This window comes from Centrocercus urophasianus, unplaced genomic scaffold, assembly GCF_019232065.1.
Source record: "Centrocercus urophasianus isolate 14NV4802_14NV808 unplaced genomic scaffold, USGS_Curo_1.0 seq_21, whole genome shotgun sequence".
NCBI classification, from domain to species: domain Eukaryota; kingdom Metazoa; phylum Chordata; class Aves; order Galliformes; family Phasianidae; genus Centrocercus; species Centrocercus urophasianus.
In genome coordinates, this window is record NW_024884767.1 from 12,579,982 (window position 1) to 12,605,170 (window position 25,189).

Sequence of the window (25,189 nt, forward strand, 5' to 3'; positions counted from 1 at the left end):
TCCCTAGCCTTCCTCTTGCTGTTAATGTTTATAGAAATATTTATTGTTGCCTTTCACCTCAGTGATCAAGTTCAGTTGCACTTTGGCCTTACTAATTTTCTCCCTGCAAAGCTCCACTGCATGTTTGTAGTCCACACAAGCTGCTTGCCCCCACACCATAAGAATGTAAACCTTCCTTTTGTTCCTGAATTCCAGCCAAAACTCACTGTTCAGCCAGACCAGTCTCCTTCCCTATCAGCTCCTCTCATGACTTGGAGATGATCAGCTCTTGCACCTTTAGAATTACTTCCTTCAAGTATTCCCAGCCTTCCTGGGCTCCCAAGCCCTCTAGAACTATCTCCCAAGGGACTCTCTCAACTATGGTCTGAAAGAGACCAAAGTGTGTCTTCCAGAAGTCCAAGGTGGCAGTTCTGCTGACTCCTCTCTGTGCTTTAACAAGGATTTAAAAATGTATCATTTAATGATCACTTTGCCACAGACATCCTCCAGAATTTACATCCCCAACAAGATCTTCTCTGTTAACAAGCCACAGGTGCAGAAGTTTGGTTCCCTTTGTTGGCTCCCTCACCATCTGTGTCAGGAAGTTATCCCCCACACACTCCAAGGAACCTCCAAGACTGTTCTCTTTCTGCTGTATTATAAATCCAGCAGATGTCTGGGAAGTTGAGGTTCCTCAAGAGAACAAAGGGAGACCTCACTCAACTGTCTGTTAAAGTATCTCACCCACCTCTTCACCCTGATTGGGTGGCCTGTAGCAGACTCCCAGAATAATGTCAGTCTTACTGGCCTTCCTCTTGATTCTGACCCATAAGCTCTCAACTCTATCATCATCATTACTTTCCAGACATTCACATTTTTTCTTAACAGAGGGCCACACCACTGCCCTTCCTGCCTTTTTGAAAAGTTGGTAGTCACAGCACTCCAGCCGTGTGAGTCATCCCACCACACTTCCACGATGGTGATAATATCATAGTTTTTCATTTGCACAATGGCCTCCAGCTGCCTTACTTTTAATGAAGGCAGAAGATTCAAGAGATTCAGAAAACCACAGTGTATAGGACTGATGTAGGTATGGGTACATCCACATTTAATCTTTGTACCTATAAAAATATAGGTGCAGGTGGAACATGAGAATATATTGTTGGTTTTTTTTAAATAAAATTAGGCAGATGTAACAGAGGAGCTGACTCTCATAACTGACAGTATTGATTAACCACCAGCTGATATTACTAGGAAAAAAAGCTAACTAAAAAAAACTTGTTAATCAACAGTTATTTAGCATTTGCTTTTAAAACTTTCAATGAAGACATTTGTATTATTGTCACAGGCGAGATTCAGGACTAGCCAAACTTATCTAGCATGATTAGTTCCTATGTTTGTCAAAAATAAGTAATTCATACTGATAATTCTCTAGAGTTTCCATTTTGCATGCATTTTTTTTAATATTCCTAAGTGAAGGTACACTTTACAGTCATTTTTCAGCTTTCTAATAATTTGTTTGCATGGGAAAGATTCCACTTTCAGCATGTTTTTATGTTTTCTCAGCCAATCACTAAGTTTAAAAGAGCTTTTATAACCTAACAGGATGTGATACCACTTCATATCCAACTTAGGTAAAGCCCATTTTATGCCCCAACAAACCTTCGGACTTCCAATGGAGTGATTAGTAGATCAGCCAAAGACACTCCTTTCTTAGAGGCTGACTCAGTTGTGCAGAGCCACTTGATTCTTCAGCTCCTCTGCTCATCAGTAATACTAAGTGCCAGCTGAAAGCTGGAGGCCAGGGTCTCACTGTGTTCTTTCCCTCCCCCCACTCAGTGCGGCTCTTCCTTGATGCCACATGCTGAAGAAAAGCAGGCTGACGATGGGTGCAGATGATGAGAGCTTTCATGAGTAGGCCAGCTACACCACACTTGCCTGAGATGAGATTTATCTAGACAAACTGTAGCCAAGAGTCTGGCTTTGTATGTACCACCCATGCTCTACTTTCAGTCAGTGCAATCTGCTCTGAATTCTGGCCACAGAAGTAGTAACTTCAGTATAAGAACTGTCATCAGCTGCAGAACTGGAGAAACAACACCTGCTAATTCGTGCTGGACTGACGCAATGAATGTAATAAAAAACCGTATTGTTATTAGTTCTGGTTTTCAACAAAAGACAAATTATTTATTTGTTTCTTCAAATGAAGCATAACACTAAGGTATAAAGGGTGTATAAATAACATCTGATTGTGCTCCTAAGCTCCATGCTATAACTTTCTTGCAATGACATCCTTCAACAAATTAACTACATCATTACTGTTAAGTATTAATTGCACAAAACAGATACACAAAATATATAATGAGCTAGAAGGAGGACAACATTCTTCCATAATGACAAACAACTGTAACAAGAAATGGAAAAAAAACAAGATTTAGGCTTACACAGATGGCAACACTGAGAGTTTTAAGTCCTCTCTTTGAACACATTACATGTGATAAATAATATGCAAAATACTTAAAGAATTTTGTTGTTGCTTACAGAAGATACTTAGCAAGCAAAGAGCCAGTAGCAACCACTGCCTCATGTTTCATATCCCCATCATTCAATGCAAATTTTTACATTTCATGCAGTAATCCTGAGCTTATTTTCAGTAACATTGAAATGTCATCTATGTTAATTACCAAATACACACAGAGCCCAACTATGGGGTCTATTGTATTATTAAGGCATGAAAAAAGAATAACAGTTTATCAGCTCTGAATGCCGCAAATATAGCACAGCAGTTAGAAGGCTCAAAAAAACTCAAAAAGTATCAGTGATGTCTGTGACAAGGGTCACCCAGAACATGGCTGTGAATCATCAGCTTCTAAGATAACAGCACCAAATCCTGGCCTTGCTGACATCAGAGTTTTGCCATTGCCTTGACTGCTGGACCAAGCTTCAGAGCTATCAGGAGTAACTCAAGTCTCCTTTTCATATCCCCAAAAAATTGACAAAATTCCTCTCACTCAAGTCAAGTATGAATTTAAAAACCACTACTATTAATTAGTATTTTAAGTCTATGGTAAGATTCTATTATACAGCATGGCAAGTAGTAAAAAGCCTTTTCAGGAAGTGTTTATTTGTTAGTCTGATTTATTGGTACTTTAACAGAAAGTGGAATTAGCATGAAAAGCACTTCTGACAAATTTATGTTGCATTTATAACTTACTTTTAATCTGTAAGTAAAGGCTTTGGAAAGCCAAACACAGGGTGTATAATGCAGTTCTACTGTCCATGGTTCAATATTTCTTCTCAAAGATGAAGAACACTAAAGTCATCAAGAGAAAAACTCATCTGCATAAACGTTAGTATCAGAGTTGTACAGTTCTCCATGTACTATTTTACATAAGAAATTATTGCAAAATGCCCTGTACTGAGCCAAGGTATTCCAGTTCAATTAAGACATTGAAACTGAAGCCAAATTGGTGGCAAGTTTCACTTTACTCTTGCATTATATCCCACAATGGATCTACAATAGCAAATGATCTTCTAATGATTCTGCTACTGCTAATGCCTGCCCCCTGTGCAGATATTTGCCTAATAGAGCACAGAGTCCACAGATCCAGAAATCTTATCCTACACGTGAACACAGCCTGTGCTCCATTGCAAGAAGAACCATGGAATGCAGGAGGGACAAAGCTGTGTAAAAGCATCTGTGCATATTCCTTTCCATGCCTGCACTCCTTGCATACACAAACAACCGTCTGACAAAGATGGTGGCATCCAATTTTATTAGTGCAAGGCTTTGAAGAACTTAAAAGATGCACAAATACAGTATAGCTAATATAATCTAAATTATCATTATAATATTGAAAAAAAAAAACTGTTTGTCACAATAAACCATTCAAAATATTCTCATTTGAGAAAGGAGGTGAAAAAAAGTTGTTGCATTTAGAATTAATGGGTTAGATTTCATGTGATTTTTGGTTAATTTACACTAACAAATAATATAAAGAAGGCTAAGGCTATGAACTGTTACTGTTTCATTTATAAATATCCACTTCTCCTCTAAAAAAAAATCGTTACAGAAAAAAGTGGCCAGAACGTTTACGTATGTTGTAAACTGTAATTTGGTTAAGTTAAGCTGTAAAAACCAAACATGTAAGTGAAGTTGAGCACAGTGTAAGAAAAAGCCATTTTTTTTTTTAATTAACAACTTATTTACAAGTTTAATCAACTAGAGTACATGTCCTGTGTTTGTCACCGATGTTTTATTGTAACTGGTAACTTACACACTTTATAGTAGAACAACAAAAAGAAAAGTTCACTATATCAGCCTCTGTACAGGCTACTTGACTATACACAAGGCATAGTGATCATAATACAACCTAGTCTTCATAATAACTTGTGCACGAAAAGACACCAATCAGATGTTATGTGAACATTACAGTGAAATGACATCACAAGTCCAGTGAAAATTCAGTATAATACAAAACATTTATCCACTGCAAATGACATCTTTTTAAACAACAAGCTTTTACTCAGTAGTAACCTAACCAGAGTCTGATGCAGAAATTTGTTGTGTAGTTATAAGTCTTTTAAGTGAAGCAACCTCTGCAGATAAGTTTGCTATGCCCTGCTTCAAATACAGGTTCTCAGACTCCGAGACATTGTAGACATTGTCTTTTATTTCAACTCCAGTTTTGCAACCATTCTGAATTTTTACATTGAGTTCTTTTTGATGCCAAAGTTCTGGTTTGAGTGACCAGTCTTGGATATTTGTCACCTGAACTGAGAAAGGAGTGTGAGAAGAATGCACCAAGTTCTGTGCACCATGTTTTTCAAGCTCAAAATGTCTTTTTGAGGACATATCAATAGGCGATGACAATTTCTGCGTGGCATCATAGTCATTATCCATTGCTTCCACTTTAACTTGCATGGCTTTGGCTTTAATTCGAAGCTTGTGAGGCAAAGCAGAAGAATTCACTTCTGGAACTTTAACTGTTGCGTGAACATTTTTATGTTCAACTGGAGAATGGATTGGACCCTTAGGAACCTGCTGCTCATCTTCTCCATCAGATGACTTTCCTACAACTCCATCATCAGTTTCTGAAGTTCTAGGGGAATTACTGGAGGACCTATTAACTTGCAAGAGAGGAGGAGAATGTGAGTACATGTTGAAGGTAGTTCCCATGTAGTTTGGATATATGGATGCTTTGTATGAACCTCTGTCATCTCTTGGCTCTCTCTCCAATTCCATAGGCTCCTGTTTTATAATCTGGAACTTATTTTCAGGACTTCTGCAGTTGCTTTGTATACAACTTGCTTGAGCATGCTCTACTGATGACGTTTCAGACATATCTGACATAGAGCTTTGAGGAGAATGCTTAATGACAGAAATACAACTGCTACCAACTACAGATGGCTCATGTTCATCTACAAATGAGTTAATGTTTGGTTTGGAACTTTGATAGTCTTGGAAATACACAGTTGTTGAGCTACTGAGTTTCTGTATCTCTTGGGCATAGGCTGCAGAACTAATTAAACCAAACTTTAGCTTCAACGAAAGCAGCTCCGCCTTCAAAGTGGCATTCTCCTCTCCCAGTGCAATTAGTTTGTTCTCTAAGACAAGGTCATTCAGTCGTCGTTTTTCACGAGACCTTTTGGCAGCCTCATTATTTTTCCGCCTTTTCTCCCAGTACATAGCATCTTTCTTTTCATCCGGAATGAATTCTCGCTTCCTTCGACAAGCTGAAGATTTGCTTTTTCCACTACTTGCTTCAGTAAGTAGTATATCTTCATTTGTAGACAACTCTTCAGACACTTCTGCTAAAGTAGATTTAAGTACCATGATTTTGTCCACATTGCTACTTGTGTCAACAGGTCCGTGTTCCTTTTTAAGGGTCTGCATTTTTCTCAGCTGCATCAGAAACAATTTGTAGTAGATCTACAGTGAGCAATACAGCAAGCTATTTCTCCAGTACTTCTCACTCCACAACTTGTTAAATACAACAGTTTTAAATCCACACACATTCTTCTGTTTGTTTCATAGTTTCAAACAAAAGCGCCCGGATCCAATTTTTTGGTAGAACAAACAGGAATCTTCTGGGGAAAAAAAAAGAACCTGGAAAAAGCAGAGAAGTTGATTACTATTTAGAAACCACTTGTTTGAGGAATGCAAAAGTAACTTTAAAAACAGTAGCACTAGGTTTGTTAAACCTGCTGTTGCCTGAAGGAGGATCAATGCTGAAGCAACTAATACTCTGCACTCTACCTAGGTAGCAGATTTGCTTCCAAAGCAAATACAATGTGATCCAAAGAGGAAGAAATAAAATCAATTTTAAAAGTGGGTTTTGGTGCTACTATAACGTAATGATAGAACGCTTTGTAGTATCACTGACCAACTTCAACCTTTACTACTTAACACTGGAAGACACTAGGCACATTCATGAGCAGCACTGGAACGTATCCTGTTCCTCTACATTAAAATATCTCTTCTGAAGACAGTTGTGGTACCTGACTTAGAAATGCTCTGCATGCGAGTTCTTCATGGATTAAAAAATAAATTGATTTAGAGATACTGGAGTGCTTTCTATTGTCTTAAAATCACAGCACTATCCATTGAAGCTATTAAAGATGTAATGATTGGTTTTGTACCCTGTTAAAAATATAAACAGATATACATACCTAAATACAAATGTTTATTCACATACATGGGGTTTTAACATGCTTTTTTTTTTTTTTTTTTTTAAAATCAATCATACTGACTCAAACAAGTAAACAAAATTCTGACATCTGCCTGTTAAAAAAAAATCTGATGAAGAAAATGCATTAGGTAATTTTTTTCTTACCTCTTACAAAGAAAACACTTAAGCCAGTGTTGAAAAATACATTAGAGAATAAACATTAACATAACTTGATAAGTAGTTTTGTTATACCAAAGTAATGTTTAATACTACTGAGGCATGCACATCCTTGAAAAGCAGCGTTTACAGTGAAGTAAAAGTTTAGATGTAAAAGTCTTGCCACTAGCAAAGAAAACTAGATAACATTTAGCTTAAGACACTTTGATCATTAAAAACGAACTCAGCACTTAAATTTAAAAAAAGTCATTAAGTCCCTCTTAAAGCAAAAAATACTTCATCATTAGATCTTGACCTGAGATACAGCTTCTCACTATCTCATTTTCCAGTCAGTCACATTCCTGGTAAAATGAATATAGCATCCAAATAGTTTTTATAGCACTCACTACTGCATCAGCACTGATTCTTGCCTGTACAATAACAGATAAGCTACTTGAAATTAGTATCACTACTTATCGGAAATGTTTTTACAATTGCTATTGATACTAATTTAAATATTATCAGTTTGGAAAGTCACAGAAGAATTAATAAATCTTATTCTGCCAGTTTTTCTTTTCCAGAAAGCAAAGAGAAGTGAATGATGTAATAACAATAAAGCAGGGTCATAAAGATTCAGGTTTCAGGCTGAGTTCTGTTCCATTAAACCATGACAATTCTTCTGTCACAAAAAATCAGCACATTTAATAGAACAGCTAAGTACAATTTACTAAAATCCATAGTTAATTACTGACATGTAAGTATTTGTTTTCAATAATACAGACTTAATGGAAAATAGAGTTAGAAGCCAGCCACATCAAAGACATTGTCTAACGCTTCAGTGCAAGAGCAGCAACATGAATTTCTGTATTTGTAAAACAGAAAGTAATTACATAGTTAGATCCTGATCCAAACTTTTAACTGGTGTCAAAAGGAAATTTCTGTCAAGTTAAATAGCAGCTGGATCAGGTTTTTTTTTAAAAAAAAAAGAGCTCCACAACATAGCAACATCTGTTTTATATAAAATGTTGCTATCGTTTATATATATATATATTATATATACACACACACACACACATATATACATATATAAAACATGAATGTGCTATGTTCTGTAACTTATTTTGTATATATACATATATAATGCATGGACTTTAAAAAGTAGAAGTAAGACAGATCACCAGAATTTCTTGTAAAATATTCATACTGTGTAAGGTGGCTTTACAAAACATGGAGAAAAATACTGAGATTTAATTTCATTATCTCACAGCACTGGGAACGCACAGCTACTGATCCATACTCATCTTTACTCAGTCTTATTCACCTGTGCTATTAACAACGTACAGGCTTCTTTGGGAATGCATCCACCTTCTACGACACAGAAGTACATGCAGTTTAACATATACTGAGTACCTAAGAAATCATCACCTGTCTCTTAATATGAAACTCAATCAACTTTTATTAAGGCTAAAAGTGTTAAAAATTACTACTGTGGAATTTCAAGGCCTTACCAATGCAGGAAACTGACTGAATTTCACAATACTTGAGAGCTAAACTCGAAGCCAAGTAACACTTATTCTCTCAGGAAAGGGATATTAATGTGCATATTCCATTATTTTCTATGCATAGAACACAAATTCAAGATACCCTGGAACATCTACACTTACTTGAAACAGTAGCAGTGGCAAGGAAGTACTTATAAAACCGAGGGTTTATCCTTATTTCTGGAAGAGTGATGCTACACATCTTTCAACACAAACGTGTTTTTTTCCCCCCTCTTACACTCCAATCTTGCATTTCCACCCTGTAAAAGTCTTAAACATGACTACCCTAAGATAAGAACCATGGCTGTGTAGTTTCCAGCTCAAAGTTTATCCAACACTATTCACAACTGGGGAAAATACAAGAACTGAAAACAATGGATAAAAATAATTAGCAGAAAGTTTGCTGTTATTCCAAATGAACGTAGACTAATGACACACTTTGCCAGTAATACTGTTTGCGTATCAGTAAAAATTCAACTGCACGCTCAAACAATCTCAATGCTGGCACTGAGCTGCACTTAAAACCTAAAAGCACGCAGAGTTTGTATCCATCAGATACAAGCCAGCCAGAGTCCATCAGTAAGGTTGTGAAAGACAGAAGTGTAACCACTGGCAGTCATACTGAGTTGCTTTTTATGTATTTCTTTCTAATGCCATTACTTCTGTGAACTTGCAAAACTACTGCAAATCTCTGTTCAGTGCTTTCCACCTTTTACTTGAGCTCTTATATCACAATAACTGGACTTGCTGCTTTAGCAAGCAGCAAGCTTACTCCAAGCAGGAGTAAGAGTTTGGTTTTTTTAATACATCTCCATGTGGATCAGACCAATACTAAGTCTGTAAACAAAGTAAATTCCATCTGATGACAATGGCGAAACACCTTCAATAAAAACTGCCATCTCATTTCACTTGCGTTTTACTATTCCACTGGAAAACACAGAATTTATACATGAATTAATGAGCTGTAATTATTCCTCTGACAATACTTCAAATTCCAATATTTTCCCTTAGGATTAATTTTTCAATTGTTTTATCACTCCCTCATAAAGTATTACAAAACCAACATTTAACACTGCCTTACATTAGTCACCGTTGAATTATTTTTCTTTACTTGGTTGATGTTAATGACATTGAGAGCCAATTCAACAATGCAGAAACACTCAACCCTATTAACTACAGACCCAGTCTTGCTCCCACAGCAATTACGCCATTGGCTTGAATAGAAGCAGGATACAATCCCAGTTCCAAGCATTAATGAGACACTTTTACAGAACTCATTGTACTGAAGCAAAAAATTATGCATACAGAAATCAAGAAAAGTATTTCTTGAGATCTGTGCATTAATTAAGTGATCTGATTGAGTCAAAACAATACATTAAGGATCTGATCCTAGGGATTCCTGGATTCACATTGTAGTATCTGAAATATTTCAAAAGGTTGTAGGACAGGTTCACAATCTGGCTTCTCTGTTTCATGTAATCTAATTACACAAGTCAGTTCTGCTCCTGAGAATGTACATGGGCCTCCACACATATATGTAAGTAACACACAGTTACTGTGTGTTACTCTGTGAGGTAACTTACCCGTTTTTATCAAAATATTATTTGTATTTATCAAAATAATCCATGTTCTCTCCAAGGATGTATTTCAAAACAGATCCTGGAATAAGAAAACTAATTATATTCTTCTGATAGACTTATCAAGCAAAATTAAATACTATTTCTAATAATTGATTGCTGTCAAACAAACTTCACTTTTGTGTGGCCAAATGCATCTCACAATCCTGCGAAGTGCAGAAATACATTAAAAGCTCACTAATAAATGCATGTGCATGCTTTTAGTTGCTGTTTCCCAAGTTTTGCATAGGTTTTGTAAGCTATACTGCTGTCATTCTGTCACAGGTTATTTATTTTGAAAACATGTCTACACATCAGAAAAGCTACTACAGAACCCACTCACAAGTAGTAAAATGCCAGATTGTATTCTAAACTTTGAAAAACTGAAGAACACACTTCATACTGTCATCTCCCAAATGTTTTACAAACATTTGCTAACTATCTAAAGACTTTTATATGGTAGAGAAAGATGATCATCCACATTGCTCACACAGGAGACAAAGCTGTGTTCCTAAGTTTTAGTAGTGAACACATTGTAACACTGCTTAAACACTTTGGAGCTACTCAACCTCTACTGTGAGCCACTCTACAGCTACTGGTTTTCCCAGACAAAAACTAAGCCACAGGTTTCTCTACATCTGTGGAGTTCAGAATAATTTGGAAATACTCTCCAGCTGAAGACATGACCCCCAAATCCAATTCCAATCTCCAATGAAATTGGAGACAACCCACTGGGAGACAAGACACCTTGTCTTGTCTGTAAAACTATGTTCCTATTTAAGAAAAGCTTTAATGCTGCCTCCACTGGAATAGTGACCGATCCTGTCCCTAGGATGACTTACTGGGCAAGAGGGTCCAGGCAATTTAGAACAAATCAAGTTCAAGCTTTCTAGAAAAAAAAAGGTAAACACAATTTATGCTGTAACAGACAAGTTACCCAACATCACAGAAGGGAAGAGCACTAGAAATATGGATGTTATCATCAATTATTGCTATTACATAGCTACATTCATATATAGACCATGAATCCATCACAACAGCAAGGTGCAATACAGGACTACTGCTCCCACACAGAGCTCCCTTTTCTTACAACTTCATGGACATCTTAAGAGCTTACGGTTCCAGGATCAACATGTAATTAGGTCAGTGGAGCACTGATGATGATAGCTTTGTACAAGATGACCTATTTTTTGCTAAAACGTTGATTTGCTCATTGAAAGTAACGGTACATGTCTAAATAATGTATTTCATGGAAACACCAAGAATCATTCCTTTATTATGATATTTTTCAATCACATCTTTAAAAGATGACTAAGCTCATAACTAGAATCAAAACAGTAATGCATTTTTGTATTACCCACCTCCAATCTGTACCCATAAAGTCATTGTCATACGTAATTTTTTTTTTTACAAGAGATTTTTTGTTTTACAATAACTATTTAAGCTGCTGTTTATCTTAATAATTACAAACTCATTCATTCAGACAGAGCTTGCTTTGCAAAGGTAAATCACACAAACTGCGCAAATAAAAATGACTATTTTGGAGGGACTAATCATATGTTAAAAGGTAGCAGTTTGTCAGAAAGGTCAATCAAGGTTAATAGGCGCTAATCTGACTCATATTCTTAGAAAAACTGTACAGTTGTACCACACCTGCTTAACTTTTTTTCCCCAAACTACCTGCTCTGGTTTAAGCAGGGATAGGGTGGGGGGGGGGAACTGAGAACGGTATTCAGTGTCAGGAGAAACATCAAAACTGAGAAATGCAGTACTAATCATGTAAATATTTAATTATACTTACATACTATATGGTATGTATATGTGTACATAAATCATGTCACTTTATTTAACTATCACGTTACTTCCCAAAATTTCACTAAAATCCCAATAGAAACAGCAGGAACTGAAGTAACAGTACACTTCTCATTTCAACAGCTATGTGATGTAGGAAAAACTACACTGTGCAAAGCAATCACTTAATAGTAACAGTGCTCTGGGAATAAGAACTATGTTCTCCTAATCAAGGACCATTAAAAAATATAAAATCACTTGTTAATTATTCTGGCAATAAATGGCTCTTTTCAACTGAACTGTGTTCTTAAAACACCAAGCATGGGTCAGACCTTTGGCTGACCTAAATTTATATAGCGCTACTTAAAAGCAGCAGAATTACGTCAATTAATCCCAGTAGGTACTCTAAACATGTATCACACCATATAACCAAAGTGCAAACATGAAATAAACACAATCTGTAAAATGCTGACTACCACTTACTGCAAATGGAACAGAGAAATAGCAACCTTCAGAGCTCCGGTGCCACAACAGGCCAGATTTGAAGAGCACCACCACCTGCATCAAGCTCTTTTCAGTTATGCACCACTCCCTAGAGAAGTTCTTGCTGCACTGACACATGCTTCCCTGCAGTTAACCTATCTCTGTGGCACAAACTGGTTAAACTTGTAACTATTCAAGTACATTAGGACAAAATTGAAAATTACACTAAGATGGAACAACTCAAAAAATGAAAAAAGTTCTTAAATGAGCCTTTCTATAGAACAGGTTTGTGTGTTATCTGTTACCAGATTCAGCCTCAAAATATGAAATTCAATTCTAAGTTGACTAATGAGAAAAGAAAACAACAGGATTCCTAAGGAGGACAATCATAATTCATTTCAGATCTACCTCTCAATACAAGAAGTTTTTAAGAACGTTGCCTCCATCACATTCTGAATCAAGCCCAAGTATATCCTTGGTTATGCAATCCTATTTTTGACAGTCATGCTTGTTATTGGTATTAGACAGTTACAAACCCTAACTTACAAATACAATTTTTTTTTCTCCATATGCTGTAAAATACTGTAACTGAAATCATCTGACATTTCGTCTTAGAGCACACTGTAGCAATTGGCCATCTATTTGCATATTTTTTATATTACATATCCTAAGCACATTTGTATCTCATAACTGGCTGTAATGATCATGGCAAGGTCACCTAGAAGAGTCAATTAAGCTGATGACTCAGATGCATTGCTTAACAGTGTGTAATAAGACACAAACAGAGAATTTTATTGTTCACGTTATTGCATCATAGTGATGTTATAACAGGAAGATTACTGTCTGGAAAAAAAACCTATTGCATAAACATAGTTTGCATAACTATCTGCTAAAATAAGTCAATTTAAAATGAGCTAAAGTTTCATTTCTGATTTTTATTTCACAATAAAGATTTAAAAAAAAAAAAAACAGCATGGCACTGGTATCTTTTGTGGAATGTGTACTACTTGCATTGCCGTAGTCAACGTCTGCACATTTAACGAACTTCAGCTCAAACATAAGAAACACCATTATTCCTTAAGAAAAGATTAGATGTGGAGGGTCAAGTAAGTTCATATTGCTCATGGGAAGGTTGTAAGGTTTTTGACACCTTCCAGATCTGTTCTTTTTACAAAAAACAAACAAAAAAAAAAAAAAACAAGAACAAAAACAAAACAAAACAAAACAAACCACCAGCAGAAACATGAAGCTCCAAAGTCAAATCCTCAAAGCTGGATAAATAAGGATAAGAGTCTCCTACCGAATGAGTCAAAAATAGAAAAAAAAAAATGGAAAGTAGACTGTTGTAAAGAGATTTAGTACTTCAACAGTCACAGAAATATGTCTATAACATGAGAGTGTTTGAAGTATTATCTTCAATTCAGTGATATTGAGGATCTTTTATTCAGCAATCCTCAAGCTGTTGGCTTAAACTGGGTCTGTAGGTCACAGCCCCAATCCTTATTCATTCACATTTCTTATCAAAATCAACATTTTGATTGAACAAGGAGTGTAAAAGTGATGCATGCAGCATTGTTTTAAACTGCCCCCTGGATTGAATTAATTACCGAGGGAAAAAATGACTCAAAGTAGGTTACGCATACAGGAGTGAGCACAATGCAGCTGAGAACAACCATTCAACTCACAAGAACAAGGAAAAATCAGGTTGCTTGCTGCTCTTAACAGAACTCCAGGGGTTCACCATCGGAGCTGAACTTGACCCCCACAGCCAAGCAGCAAGCGACAAAAAAGTTTGTATATTATTGACACTACTGCACTTTTTGAATACTTTCGAATACTTCACTGTTGCTATCTACAGCAAATACTATGAAACACAGGGCAAGCGTTTGCAGAGCTAACATTACCTTTAGAGGTCCTGGTCACAAAGAGTGATTCTGGTTCTCTCTGGTTGGAGGATCTTTACGGACACACGTAAAAACTGCCAAACGCTTAAGGCAGCGCTCGCAGGGTTGCTCCCGGAAAGCACGAAGCACTGCCTGACCCCAGCGCAGCGCTGTGCCACGGAGTACCGAAGTGACTTGGCAAAACAGCACCATTGGGCAATAGCCATTTTTGACTCGCCTGTTACGTAAGGAGAACGCCGAAAACATGGGCATGGCGATGGGGCTGCGCCTCGCCCGCAGGCACTGTGCTCCGCAGAGCACGGGCCCTTTGTCTGCTGCTGCAGCCCGGACACGACGAGCTCTGGGCCGTGCCGCCCGGCGGTTTCGCAGCCACGCTGCGAGACGCGGGGGCCACAAAGGCGGCCCGGCCCGGCTCGCTCCCTCCGCGCGGTCCCGCGCCGCCGCCGCCGCCCCCCGCCCGCTTCGGCCCAGAACAAAGGGCTGCGGGGTAGGGGAAGCGGCAGCGCCCCCAGCCCTCACCCGCTGCCGCGGGGCGCCTGCCGGCCTCCGCCAGGCCGCAGCCAACGTCCGCCAACGGCCTCGCGGATAAGGGACGCGGCGGCCTCACGGGGAGCGGGACCGGGGCGGCGGCGCCCCCGGCGGCCGCGCTGCCCGCCGCGGCTGAGGCTGTCATACTGACCTACTTGTGCACCGTGGGGCGGGGCCGGGCCGCGCTGCGCCGCCGGCCGTGGGGCGCCGTCCCGCTGCCGCTCGGCGCGGTGACAGCTTCGCGGCACGGCCCTTCTCACAGAGACGGTCTCTTTTTCGAGGAACGGGGGCCGAGAGCCGAAACCGGGGCACGGGGGCGACCGGCGGAGCGCCTCCGCCAGTACCGCCCGACCGGAGCGGCTCCGCGGGCGCGAGGCTCGCAGCCGGGACGCGAAAGCGCGTCGAGTACCGCTGCCAGACCGCGGGGACTAAACGTACAGGGGCGGACCCTGCGACGGACACGGGGCGGCAGCCCCGGTAGCTCCGTAGCGAGGCGGATCCCCCGCCGCGCCCGGCCTGCCGCCAGCGGCCCCGCGTTACATAATGCCACATTTCCAGGAACTACGGTGCGGTCCGTCCCGCGGCGCCGGCAATACTGCGACAGCGCTGACGGAGCCGCCCGCGCCGCGGCATCCCGCCCGCACCCCGCCCAGCGGCACGTCCTGCTCCGGGCACGGAAGGCCGACCCCGAGGACGCGGGGGGCGCAGCGCTGGAACTCGCAGCGCAGCGTTCGGCGGCGGCCGTCGGCGTGAAGTGCGTTATGTAACGGCCGCCACGGACCCGGGCGACGCGCGGTCGCGGGAGGGCGCCGCCAGTCGCAAAGCAACGCAACGCCTCACCCCGCGCACGACTGTACCCGCCGCGCCTTCCTACCTTGAGTGTTCGGCGGGGCGCCAACCATCCGGCGAGCGAAGCGAGGCGAGAACGCTGCGCTGTGCCGCGTCGTGCCGTGCCCCTGGCAGCGTCGCCCCGCTTGCCCGTACGCGAGACGAGCGAGAGCGTGCAGCGGCCACGGCGGCGCGGAGGGATGTGTGTTAGTAGGTCAGAGTTGCGCGGCACGGAGCGCGCAGCCCGCATGCCAGCCGCGCCGCACCGTGACTGGCGGCCGCCGCGCCCCAATCGGCAACTGGCGCCTCCGAGAGACGGCCAATGAAGGCGGGCGGAGGCGGGGCGAGGCGGAGCAAGGGTGGGGGGCGTGGTACAGTAGGTCTGTGTGCTGGCGATTGCATAACGGCCGGCGGGATTGGGGGTGGTGCGACGAGTACTGGCACTTACGTAACCAGGCGTGCGGCGATCGGGGGGGCGCTAGGCCCGCGGCTCCGCCCCTGCGATGGGTCTGGCGGTCGGGCTGCGGCAGAGGCTATGGGGGGGTTTCCTGAGGAGTTCGTGTTCTTCGGCGAGAGGCTCGGCCGCTGGTGCAGGGGTCGGGGTGCAGGCGGTTGTCCGGGCAGGGAATGGCAGGTCGTCTTTCCGTCTTGTATAGCGTAACGAGATGGTACGTTGTATGGGCAGCGGCGCGGCCGTGTCGCTAACAGCGGCAGTCCCCGAGCCGTGCAACCCGCGCCCTGCCTAATGCCACTGCCCCGCCGCGCGGTACGGCTCTCCCGCTCACGAAAGTGGCAAAGGGGGAAGCGGGACACGGCGCTGTGCAGCCCCACACGGGACGCGGCCGTCCTTTCCGCAGAGCAGGAATGAGCTATAGCCCGGCCTCGCCCGAACGTCAGTGCAGTGCGGTGACCCTCAGTGTTCTCTCACATGCATCCACGACAGAGATAGAACAAATCGTTTATTAAATCCTAGTTCCGAAATGGGAAGGATGGCTTACTTCATTTCATGAACCACTCACACCAAAAATACAAACGTGTTATGTTATTCTGTTATCATGTGCTGGTGTGTCTGCAGAGATTATTCTTTGGATCAAAGCCGTTCTCACAGAAGGCAAATTCAGAAACCAGCAGAGTTTAGGAGAATGCTTTTTGGTTTATCTTGGCCCTGATCTTTTATCATACTCACCCATATCATCCCTCTGCAATAAATCCAAGTTCCTCGAATTCATCTGTATCTATCTGTATCTATCTCCCCAGAACATTTATTGTGAGCGTCTAATAACCTCTGCTGGCATTGACTCTCTCCCCTTCCCTGATTGCTGATACCTGGAGCATAGAGCCATGGCAGTGGCAGCCCTGCAGAGTCTACTGTTGCAGAAAAGGGGTGCAGAGGCATCACAAGCTGGAGGAGCAGCAGTAACGTTCATCTGCACTTCATTTCTTTGCCGTATGTCCCCTCGTAGGTGGACACACATCCGTACAAAGACAGTCAGTGTCAGAAGTGAGCTTTAGCAGTGAACTTTTCGCTCATGAACTTTTTTTCTCATTGGTGGCCTCTTTACAGTCCTAAGCTCAGACCATCTGTGTAAAGAAATCTGAGCAACATGTGCATGGGGATAGAACAGCATGGTCTTTAAGGTCCTTCCATCCCAAGCCATACCATGAATCTATGATTCTATGTTATTTCTCATCCTATACCTTTTGCATTAATATGAGATTGTTCTGAAAGTAATACCTCTTATTTATTTCCCAGGAAACTACAAAAGATAAAAAGAGAACAAGAGCAAATTCTCAGCTACTGAACACTATTTTTCAATGCAGTCATGACCATTTGCTATGCACTGTCACCAGCAGCAAACAAGAGATGCATGCTGTACTTGTAAAAGTCTGTACCAGTGGATGTGACCCACTGTCATTGCTGCTGAAATGTGCTATCCACCACCACTGTGCTCATGTCCGCTATTTGTTTTCCTTAAATGCACAGAAAATATCAGTGAATGTCAGTGGGTGCCATTTTTTTCTGTGTGGAGGAATTCAGTGGTATATCTTTACTTCATCTGCACTTCTATGTTAATTGCTGTTTTGTCAGACTAACCCTCTGCTGCCACCTGTCACACAGTAACAAGATGTAATGAAATATCAGTGGGAAGGTTCAACCTCTACTGCCATACCGTCAACATCCACCTCTGTGTCATGGGCCAACACAATAAAATAGATGGCATTACTTTCAGAGAAGCCCTTGTACATTGTGGTAGGAATCTGCAGGACTGTTAAAAACATGATCAACCCCCAAAGATTCAGGCAATTTTTAAAATTGAAAAGTACACCCCATTTTTACAATGGAAAATATTTTTTGTGAACCCTATGCATATACTCTTGATAGCTTAAATTTTTGTATTTAGAATAAATAAATACTGTGCCTCAAATCTGCCATCATAACTTAGATTCTTGAGATACAGAAGTATCCAAGCAATAATATCCTTCCTACGTAGGTGGACAGTCCTGGAAATAATATTCCAGATGGAGTATGCTTGTCTATTTGCTTACATTTTTGTGACAAATTATAATCAGCTATACAGGCAGACATGATATTTCTCCCAGATACATAACAAGGGTAACTTCTACATTTCGTGTTACTCCTACTCTGTCGATGTAAGAAGAGTCAAAAGAGTCAATTTTGGTCAGTGCACCAAAATCTGTACTGACTTTCCCAGCTTTCCTGTGGGTGCTTGATAAACCTGAGAATAAAGTGAGGTGGAGGGCAGAATGCTGATGTGGCTGAACATACCATTTCTCCTGCTCTCTTAAGACACAGGGAAAAAAAATAGCACAGTAGAGAGCCGTTGCTAGCTTTCTGCACAAAGGGAGTCCACTGGCTTCAGTATAACTCCGAAAACAGAATATTTCTGTGATTACTGACCTCTGCTGATTTTCCTCCTGGAGGGCTGAAGTAGGTCATGCAGCTCTTTAGATAAATTCTTAGCTGACTGCAGGATGGTGGCATTTATACTTGCTTTTGGACAGCACAATATTGCCTTCAGCTTCTTTAGATTCGTGTGTATTTATTAGCAGGTGACTTAAACCCTCTTAACACTATTTCTGATTTTTGTTTAATGAGTATTGCTGAGCTGAATAACAGTACTACAGGCAGGGTCTAAAAAAAGAGACATCTGAGAAACAATTGAGAAATATATGGAAGAAATTACTGTCTGCCATCTTTAACCTTTTCTGACTCCTTTCTGTGTGTTTGTGTTCACACATCTTGAGTTTCTTGTAATAAAAACTTCGAGTTTGACCATGTCTGAAATTCAAGATCAGCTGAATTCTACAGAAAAATCCTAATGCCTTTAAAGAGAAAAATCTATAATCCCTTGCATTTATTACAGTTCACATACAGCACAAAATAATCATCGAAATAACTTACAGTTTGGAGAGAAATAAAAGAAAAATGCTCTAAAAGATCATGACATAACAAACATATTTTAATGGTTTTATATACATATATATATCCACACCCTGGAATTACTGAAAATACAGCAACTTGTGTTGTAATCCTTGGTTTCCTTGCATTACATTATTTATAGCTATATGTGCTTTATTATACAACAGTGGAATGAGAGCAAATTATATTCACCAATCTTTTCATATGTTTAATGTGCTCAGAAATGTTTAATACTAACCAAGTCCTTCAGGGCTTGCTGCTCAAGATGAGTATTTATGAAAGTTCTGTAGAATAGGTGATAATGTGATTTTGTAAAGATCTAAGCCAGAAATAAAGTATCTTAAAGAACAAGTCAAGTCATTTGACTACAGTTCAAAATATTAATCAAAATTTTTCCATGCATCTGGGAACATTTGTGGAAACTGTACTGGAAAAATATTTGTGCTGTAATGTACTCTTGCTAAAAGCAAACCCAAGAGAAACAGATATTCACACCTTCTTAGGCAGACATAAACGAGGCAATGTTTACTGGCACTGTTTAATGTGAAGAAACTCCAAAAATTTGACAATAAGTGCATGGACTAAAGGGAGAAAATATGTGTGATACTATCTGTACTGAAACAGCCAATTTAAGATTGACAGGTCATTCGCAGCCTTCCCATGACACAGAAGTGCAAAAGCAAATATGATGCCTGTGAATGGTTTTCCTATTCTCAAGTATAGCTACAACATAAAATATGAAAGTAAAAAGGTGTCTACTAAATCTACTAGATGAGTCCAAAAACAAGCAATAACATCCTGTTTCTTAGGACACAGACAGATAGTGATGCTACATCAGAAGAACAGTTTTAGAAGTTCTAGAGAACAGCAGAACCTTCCATACTGAAGGAAGTATCTGATTTCACCTGAATATTTTAAACGTAAAAAGGAAAACTACTTTCAAAAAACGTCTTTTAATTAATGAGCACATGTGCTGAAAATGCAACACTGCTGTCACTCAAACTCTGAGGTAGTACTGCCAGTATTGTGGAAAGCAGAAACATGCTTCACTATTTATTTTCGTGATTGGAGTGAAAAATCACAGGAAAGTCCTCAAGAATGTGAAAATGTGCAATTTTGTGAAGTGCACATATAGAAAGTGGAGAATGCTGTGAATATCACTACATTTTTAAAAAGTTGACTTTGTTCTGCCCTCTGTACAGCTGAGCAGCAGAGTTGGTGAGTAGGAAACCTGGGGTGCACCACATAAAAGAGCAGTAAAGCAGTGAGCATCCTGTGGTGACTGAGAAGGAAGGCACACCTTACACCTGCACGTCTGAAATGACGTGGCATGTCGCACACTGGCAGGCAGAACAGCAATACTCATGGCCATTAGCACAAAAGAAAGGTGAAGTTACAACGCCACCAGGAGCAGTCTCCCTCAGCCTTTGGCTAAAGGAGTTCACCTGGCAGCATGCTAAGATCCAGTTTCAAAGGACCTTGTTGACAGGCTGCCAAGGACCAGGGAAATTTGAAGTGCCCAGTTACTCAGAGTTACCTCATTGCTAACATTTGAATCATTCTAATTAAATGAGACAGGCCAATAATTTGCACCACTTGTGATGCAAAGTGACTATTTCTTGAGAAGAATTAACAGAGCTGGAAAGCCCCTGGTGACCAGTAACTCCTCTGGTCTACTTACAGCAGAAGAATCACTGGCCAGTGATTCTAGTGTGAAGGCCCATTACCTGAAGCTGTCATGAGAGAAGCAAACAAATAAACAGAAAAAAACTTTTTATCTTTCCCCCTTGTTCTGTCAAAAACATGTTTGTGTGGAAAGGCAAAAAGCATGTCCACGTGGTTATAAGCAATCTTATATCTATAACAAAATTAAATGGTCTTGCATAGAAGTTAGTCGAATGATAGAGTTAATACAAGGCTGGCTCAATTAGTTGTCTAAATGAGATTATATATAAATGATGATAAAAGCAAAAAACTACACTGCCTGGTCTTCTGCAGAGCCGAGGACAGTAACAGTAAAAAATCTTAGACAAAGTTTTTTAGATAGGGCCTAACTTGGATCACTACAACTTTTCCTGCCATCTTCCTTTTCTGTTTCATTTGTCATACCCCACGGTGAGAGATATGTAAAGAAAGCAGTGGGATGGTTTTTGGCAGTCATTTCTTATATTCGTCTGAGACTTGGTCTTGCCGTTTAAACTTTGTTCACATTAGTCATCTTACTGACTTTGATGATTTACTTATGTGAGTCACTCAAGTGACAGCACTATATCTATAAGTAATGTATCTCATTCGATTTTCAACAGAACGTGTGCAAGTCTGGTGTGCTTGACCAGTAAAGACAGGTACAGAGTACAGATGATTCTGTGATGTTATGCTTTGAGGAATGATGCTGAGAGCAAACATCACATGACGGATTTTTACTGCCATCATAGCAACTAAGAATAGTAAAATACATATTAAAATACTGAGCAGGCTCTTCTATGACAGTAATTATCAGTGAGTCATTTGTTGAAGCCACTGTGCTTTGCAGAATAGTTTGTAAATGTGTTCAATTGAAGTGAAAATTGAGTAGTAAACTTACAGACATTAAGAGCTATAAAATGTTTGTCACACAGCAATGATTAGCTGAAAGACAAGAAGACATCTTTGTTTTGCACAGGGGATCTCTGTGCTACCATTTTATGGTTATTTTATGTTAAAACCATGTCTGCTTTGGGCAAGCTAATTATAGCCTTGTGAAAGAACTGGGCATAATTCTTTGTCTTAGACATTCGCACTTAGGAGTTGTAGGGAGCCTGGAAAACAGCCTGAGCAGACAATAGTGAAAAACATGATCTTGGTTAAGTAGCAGCTGTTGCATGGACTTAAACATTTAAAGTAATAGAGATGGCTTAATTCAGGCTTTTTCTTCTGAAATTCTCTGTCCAGCTACTTGGCAAATTTGGATGATGATAAATAATATTGTCACAATTCTTAACATGCTCAGATGGCTACAGATTTTCCTTCAGTGTGTGGAAGGTGATGCCCTTCTTGCAGATCCCGACTGGACCAAGAAATGTAGGAAACTGGGACCTCATTTACTGAAGTCTAGTAAGACACTTTGAAATATTTCTACCATCAAGCTGTTTGTATAAGCTCCTGTTGGATTCAAGACTTCCTAACTCCTGGGGTACTGAGTTCTGAAACTGGCACACGTGTGTCAGGAGGGTGGGTAGAGAATGGCCTAAATCACAGAAGAATTTGTAAAATCACCATATCAGAGAAAGAGCAGAAGTGGGTTTGCCTTTCGTAATGTAGTCATCAGGATATTCACCATGGAAGAAGGATGTCCACAGTTCACCATTAAACACCATTAAAGGCAGTTTATAACTGATTAGACTGAAGGCAATCCTGAGGAAAAATCCATGTTATCCTGGATAAATAGGTAGTCGTCATGGTTCTGTGCAAACATGTTGCATTCATTCTATTCTAAACCACACAAATTTTCTCACAGAGCATCACATGCAAAAAAGCTACATATTAGCTAATCCAAAGATAGTTCGCTAAAAATAAGCATGGTGGAGACTTAGACAATAATAGACACAGAGTCTTCTTCATTGTGTTTCATGCAAGAAACAGATGGCAAATGCAAAAAAGATCTGAATATAGGAAGAAAGTTATCTTGGAGAATATGTACTCCAATGAAGTCAGTAAGGCTCAGTAGTCTGCAAACGAAACTATTTCAGGAATATCTTATCTGCTAATACTTCTACATAGGAAAGAGAAGCCTAGTGCATTAATCTATTTCTGCAACTAGGCTCTCATTATTCACCCATAAACACTAGTCCCTCAATAATATCCAGTACAAATCTTTTGTTAGAAGAGGTAGACATAAATAAAATCTGTTGTGAAATTAAAGTGGAACTAGAAAAAGGAAATCCTGATTTAGTATTCCATATATCCATGTGATTGCCACACTAGAAGTACCTTTTCTCCAGAAAAAAAAAAACTAACTCATTTACAACTTTAGAGCTGCTGCTAACACAAGTCACAGCAACCCAGAAAAACATTAAGCTTGACTGTAACGCTGCTTTTACATTGAGTTGTCTGAAACACAGGGCTAAGGTTTGAAATAATGTGGTAAGTAATTATTTTAAAAGCTTGAAGTATTTGTTAGTGACAAACTGGTTTTACCTGGAATTGCTAGTTGTCCAGTATCCCAGTAAAAAATCTTAATGTTAGAGCATCTTGAGATATGGTTTAGCTGAGTAGAGCAGGTCAAAATGGAATGGGGCAACAGACTGAAAGAACAGACCTTTTCCCCGGCTACACATCACTATTACCTACATATAGCACACATCTATACAAGTCAGCCAACCTCCTTTCTGCACATGATGAAATCTGTACCTTCTCTCTTCTAGTGATGACACATCCTACCGGAAAAAAAACTTCCTTTAATTTGCTAAGATAGCTTCTGAGATGCCTTTCCTCTTATTGCAATAGAGATGGCAGGCAGAAGTACAGAGCTGAAAGAGCTGGTTTTTGCCCAGTGCTGATATGGCTGCAGAGAATTGCATTTGAGGTGTGAAGTACTGTCTATGAACTGAAAGAAGATTGAGTGAACTGCTAGTGATGAAGAATAGAAAAGAGATCCAGAAATTGAACATTCTTTCACTTACCCCTTGTAAATTGTGAGGAAAAATAGGGATCAGTAAAGTAAAATTTCACACAAATATTCAACGGTGACAAATCATGGAAAGAGTAAGAGATTATTTACTTTTATTTAGGCCAAATCCCAAATACTCTCCATGAAATTCTGATGTGTCCTGGTGGGATGCACCCGCAACTGCTGAGTGAGCTGGCAGAAATAATTGCTAGGCCACTCTCTGTTATCTTTATTATGTTGTGAAGAATGGGAGAGGTGCCTGAGGACTGGAGGGATGCTAATGTCACTCTAGTTTTCAAAAAGGGCAAGAAGAAGGACCCAGGTAACTATAGACCAGTCAGTCTCACCTCCATCCCTGGAAAGGTGATGGAACAACTCATCCTTAGCACTGTCTCCAGGCATATCAAGGATAAGAGGGTCATTAAAGACAGCCATCATGGCTTCACCAAGGGAAGTCATGCTTGACAATCTGATAGCTTTTTATGAAGATGTAACAGATAATGGTAAAGCAGTGGATAATGCTTTATCTTGATTTTAGTAAAGCATTTGACACCGTGATCTACAGCATCATTGCATCTACACTGAGGAAGTGTGGTCTGCATGATTAGGTAGTGATGTGAATCATAGAATCAGAGAGGATGTTAAGGGGAGTTGGACTCAATGATCTCTGGAGGTCCCTTCCAACGATTCTGTGATGGAATCACAAGGTTGGAAACGGCCTACAAGATCATCTAGTCCAACCTTCCTCCCATTACCATTGCTACCACAAGCTACTAAAACAAATCTTATAGCTCCTCATCCAGATGCCCCTTGAACACTGCCAGGGACAGCAACTCCACCACCTTGCTGGGCAGCTGATTCCAGTGTCTAATCACTCTCTGAGAGAAAAAGTTCTTCCTCATGTCTAATCTGAATCTCCTCTGGTACAACTTGTGGCCATTTCCTCAGGTCCTGTTTGTTGCATGGGAGAAGAGGCCAAACCCCTCCTCAACACAGCCTCCTTCAGGAAGTTGTAGAGTGCAATGAGGTCTCCCCTGAGCCTCCTCTTCTCCAGACTGAACAATCCCAGCTCCCTCAGCCGCTCCTCAGAAGACTTGTGTTCCAGACCCCTCACCAGTTTCATTGCCCTTCTCTGGACACGTTCCAGGGCCTCAATGTCTTTCTTGTTGTGAGGAGCCCAACACTGAACACAATAATCGAGGTGCAGACTCACCAGTGCTGAGTACAGGGGATGATCACCTCCCTGCTCCTTTTGACCACACTATTTCTAAAGCAGGCCAGGATGCCGTTGACCGTCTTGGCCATCTGAGCACACTGTCAGCTCATGTTCAGCCGAGCATCAACCAACACCCCCAGGTCCCTTACCTCTTCACAGTCATCCAGCCACTCTGCCCAAAGCCTGTAGCGCTGCATGGGGTTGTTGCAGCCAAAGTGCAGAACCCGACACTTGGCCTTGTTGAACCTCATCCCATTCACCTCAGCCCAGTGATCCAGCTTATCCAGATTTCTCTGAAGGGCCTCCCTACCCTCAGGCAGATCACTCAATCCCCTCATCTAGGTCATCACTAAATATATTAAACAAGACAGGTCACTGGCTGGACT

At 40.7% G+C, this 25,189-nt stretch overlaps 1 protein-coding gene across 2 annotated transcripts; it reads right to left on the minus strand.

Annotated features, from left to right (window-relative positions):
* Positions 1-2,144: 2,144 nt before the first annotated feature.
* On the minus strand, positions 2,145-15,641 carry NFIL3 (nuclear factor, interleukin 3 regulated). 2 transcript variants are annotated; one of them, XM_042823007.1, is made up of 2 exons: positions 15,544-15,641; positions 2,145-6,088 (listed from the first exon to the last, which is right to left on the minus strand). In XM_042823007.1, exon 2 carries the CDS (start codon positions 5,888-5,890, stop codon positions 4,517-4,519), a length of 1,374 nt encoding a protein of 457 aa, XP_042678941.1. In that variant the 5' UTR covers positions 5,891-6,088; positions 15,544-15,641; the 3' UTR covers positions 2,145-4,516. The 2 variants fall into 2 exon arrangements, with proteins under 2 accessions (XP_042678941.1, XP_042678942.1); XM_042823008.1 differs by lacking the exon at positions 15,544-15,641 and adding an exon at positions 14,142-14,392.
* Between the last annotated feature and the right edge of the window lie 9,548 nt (positions 15,642-25,189).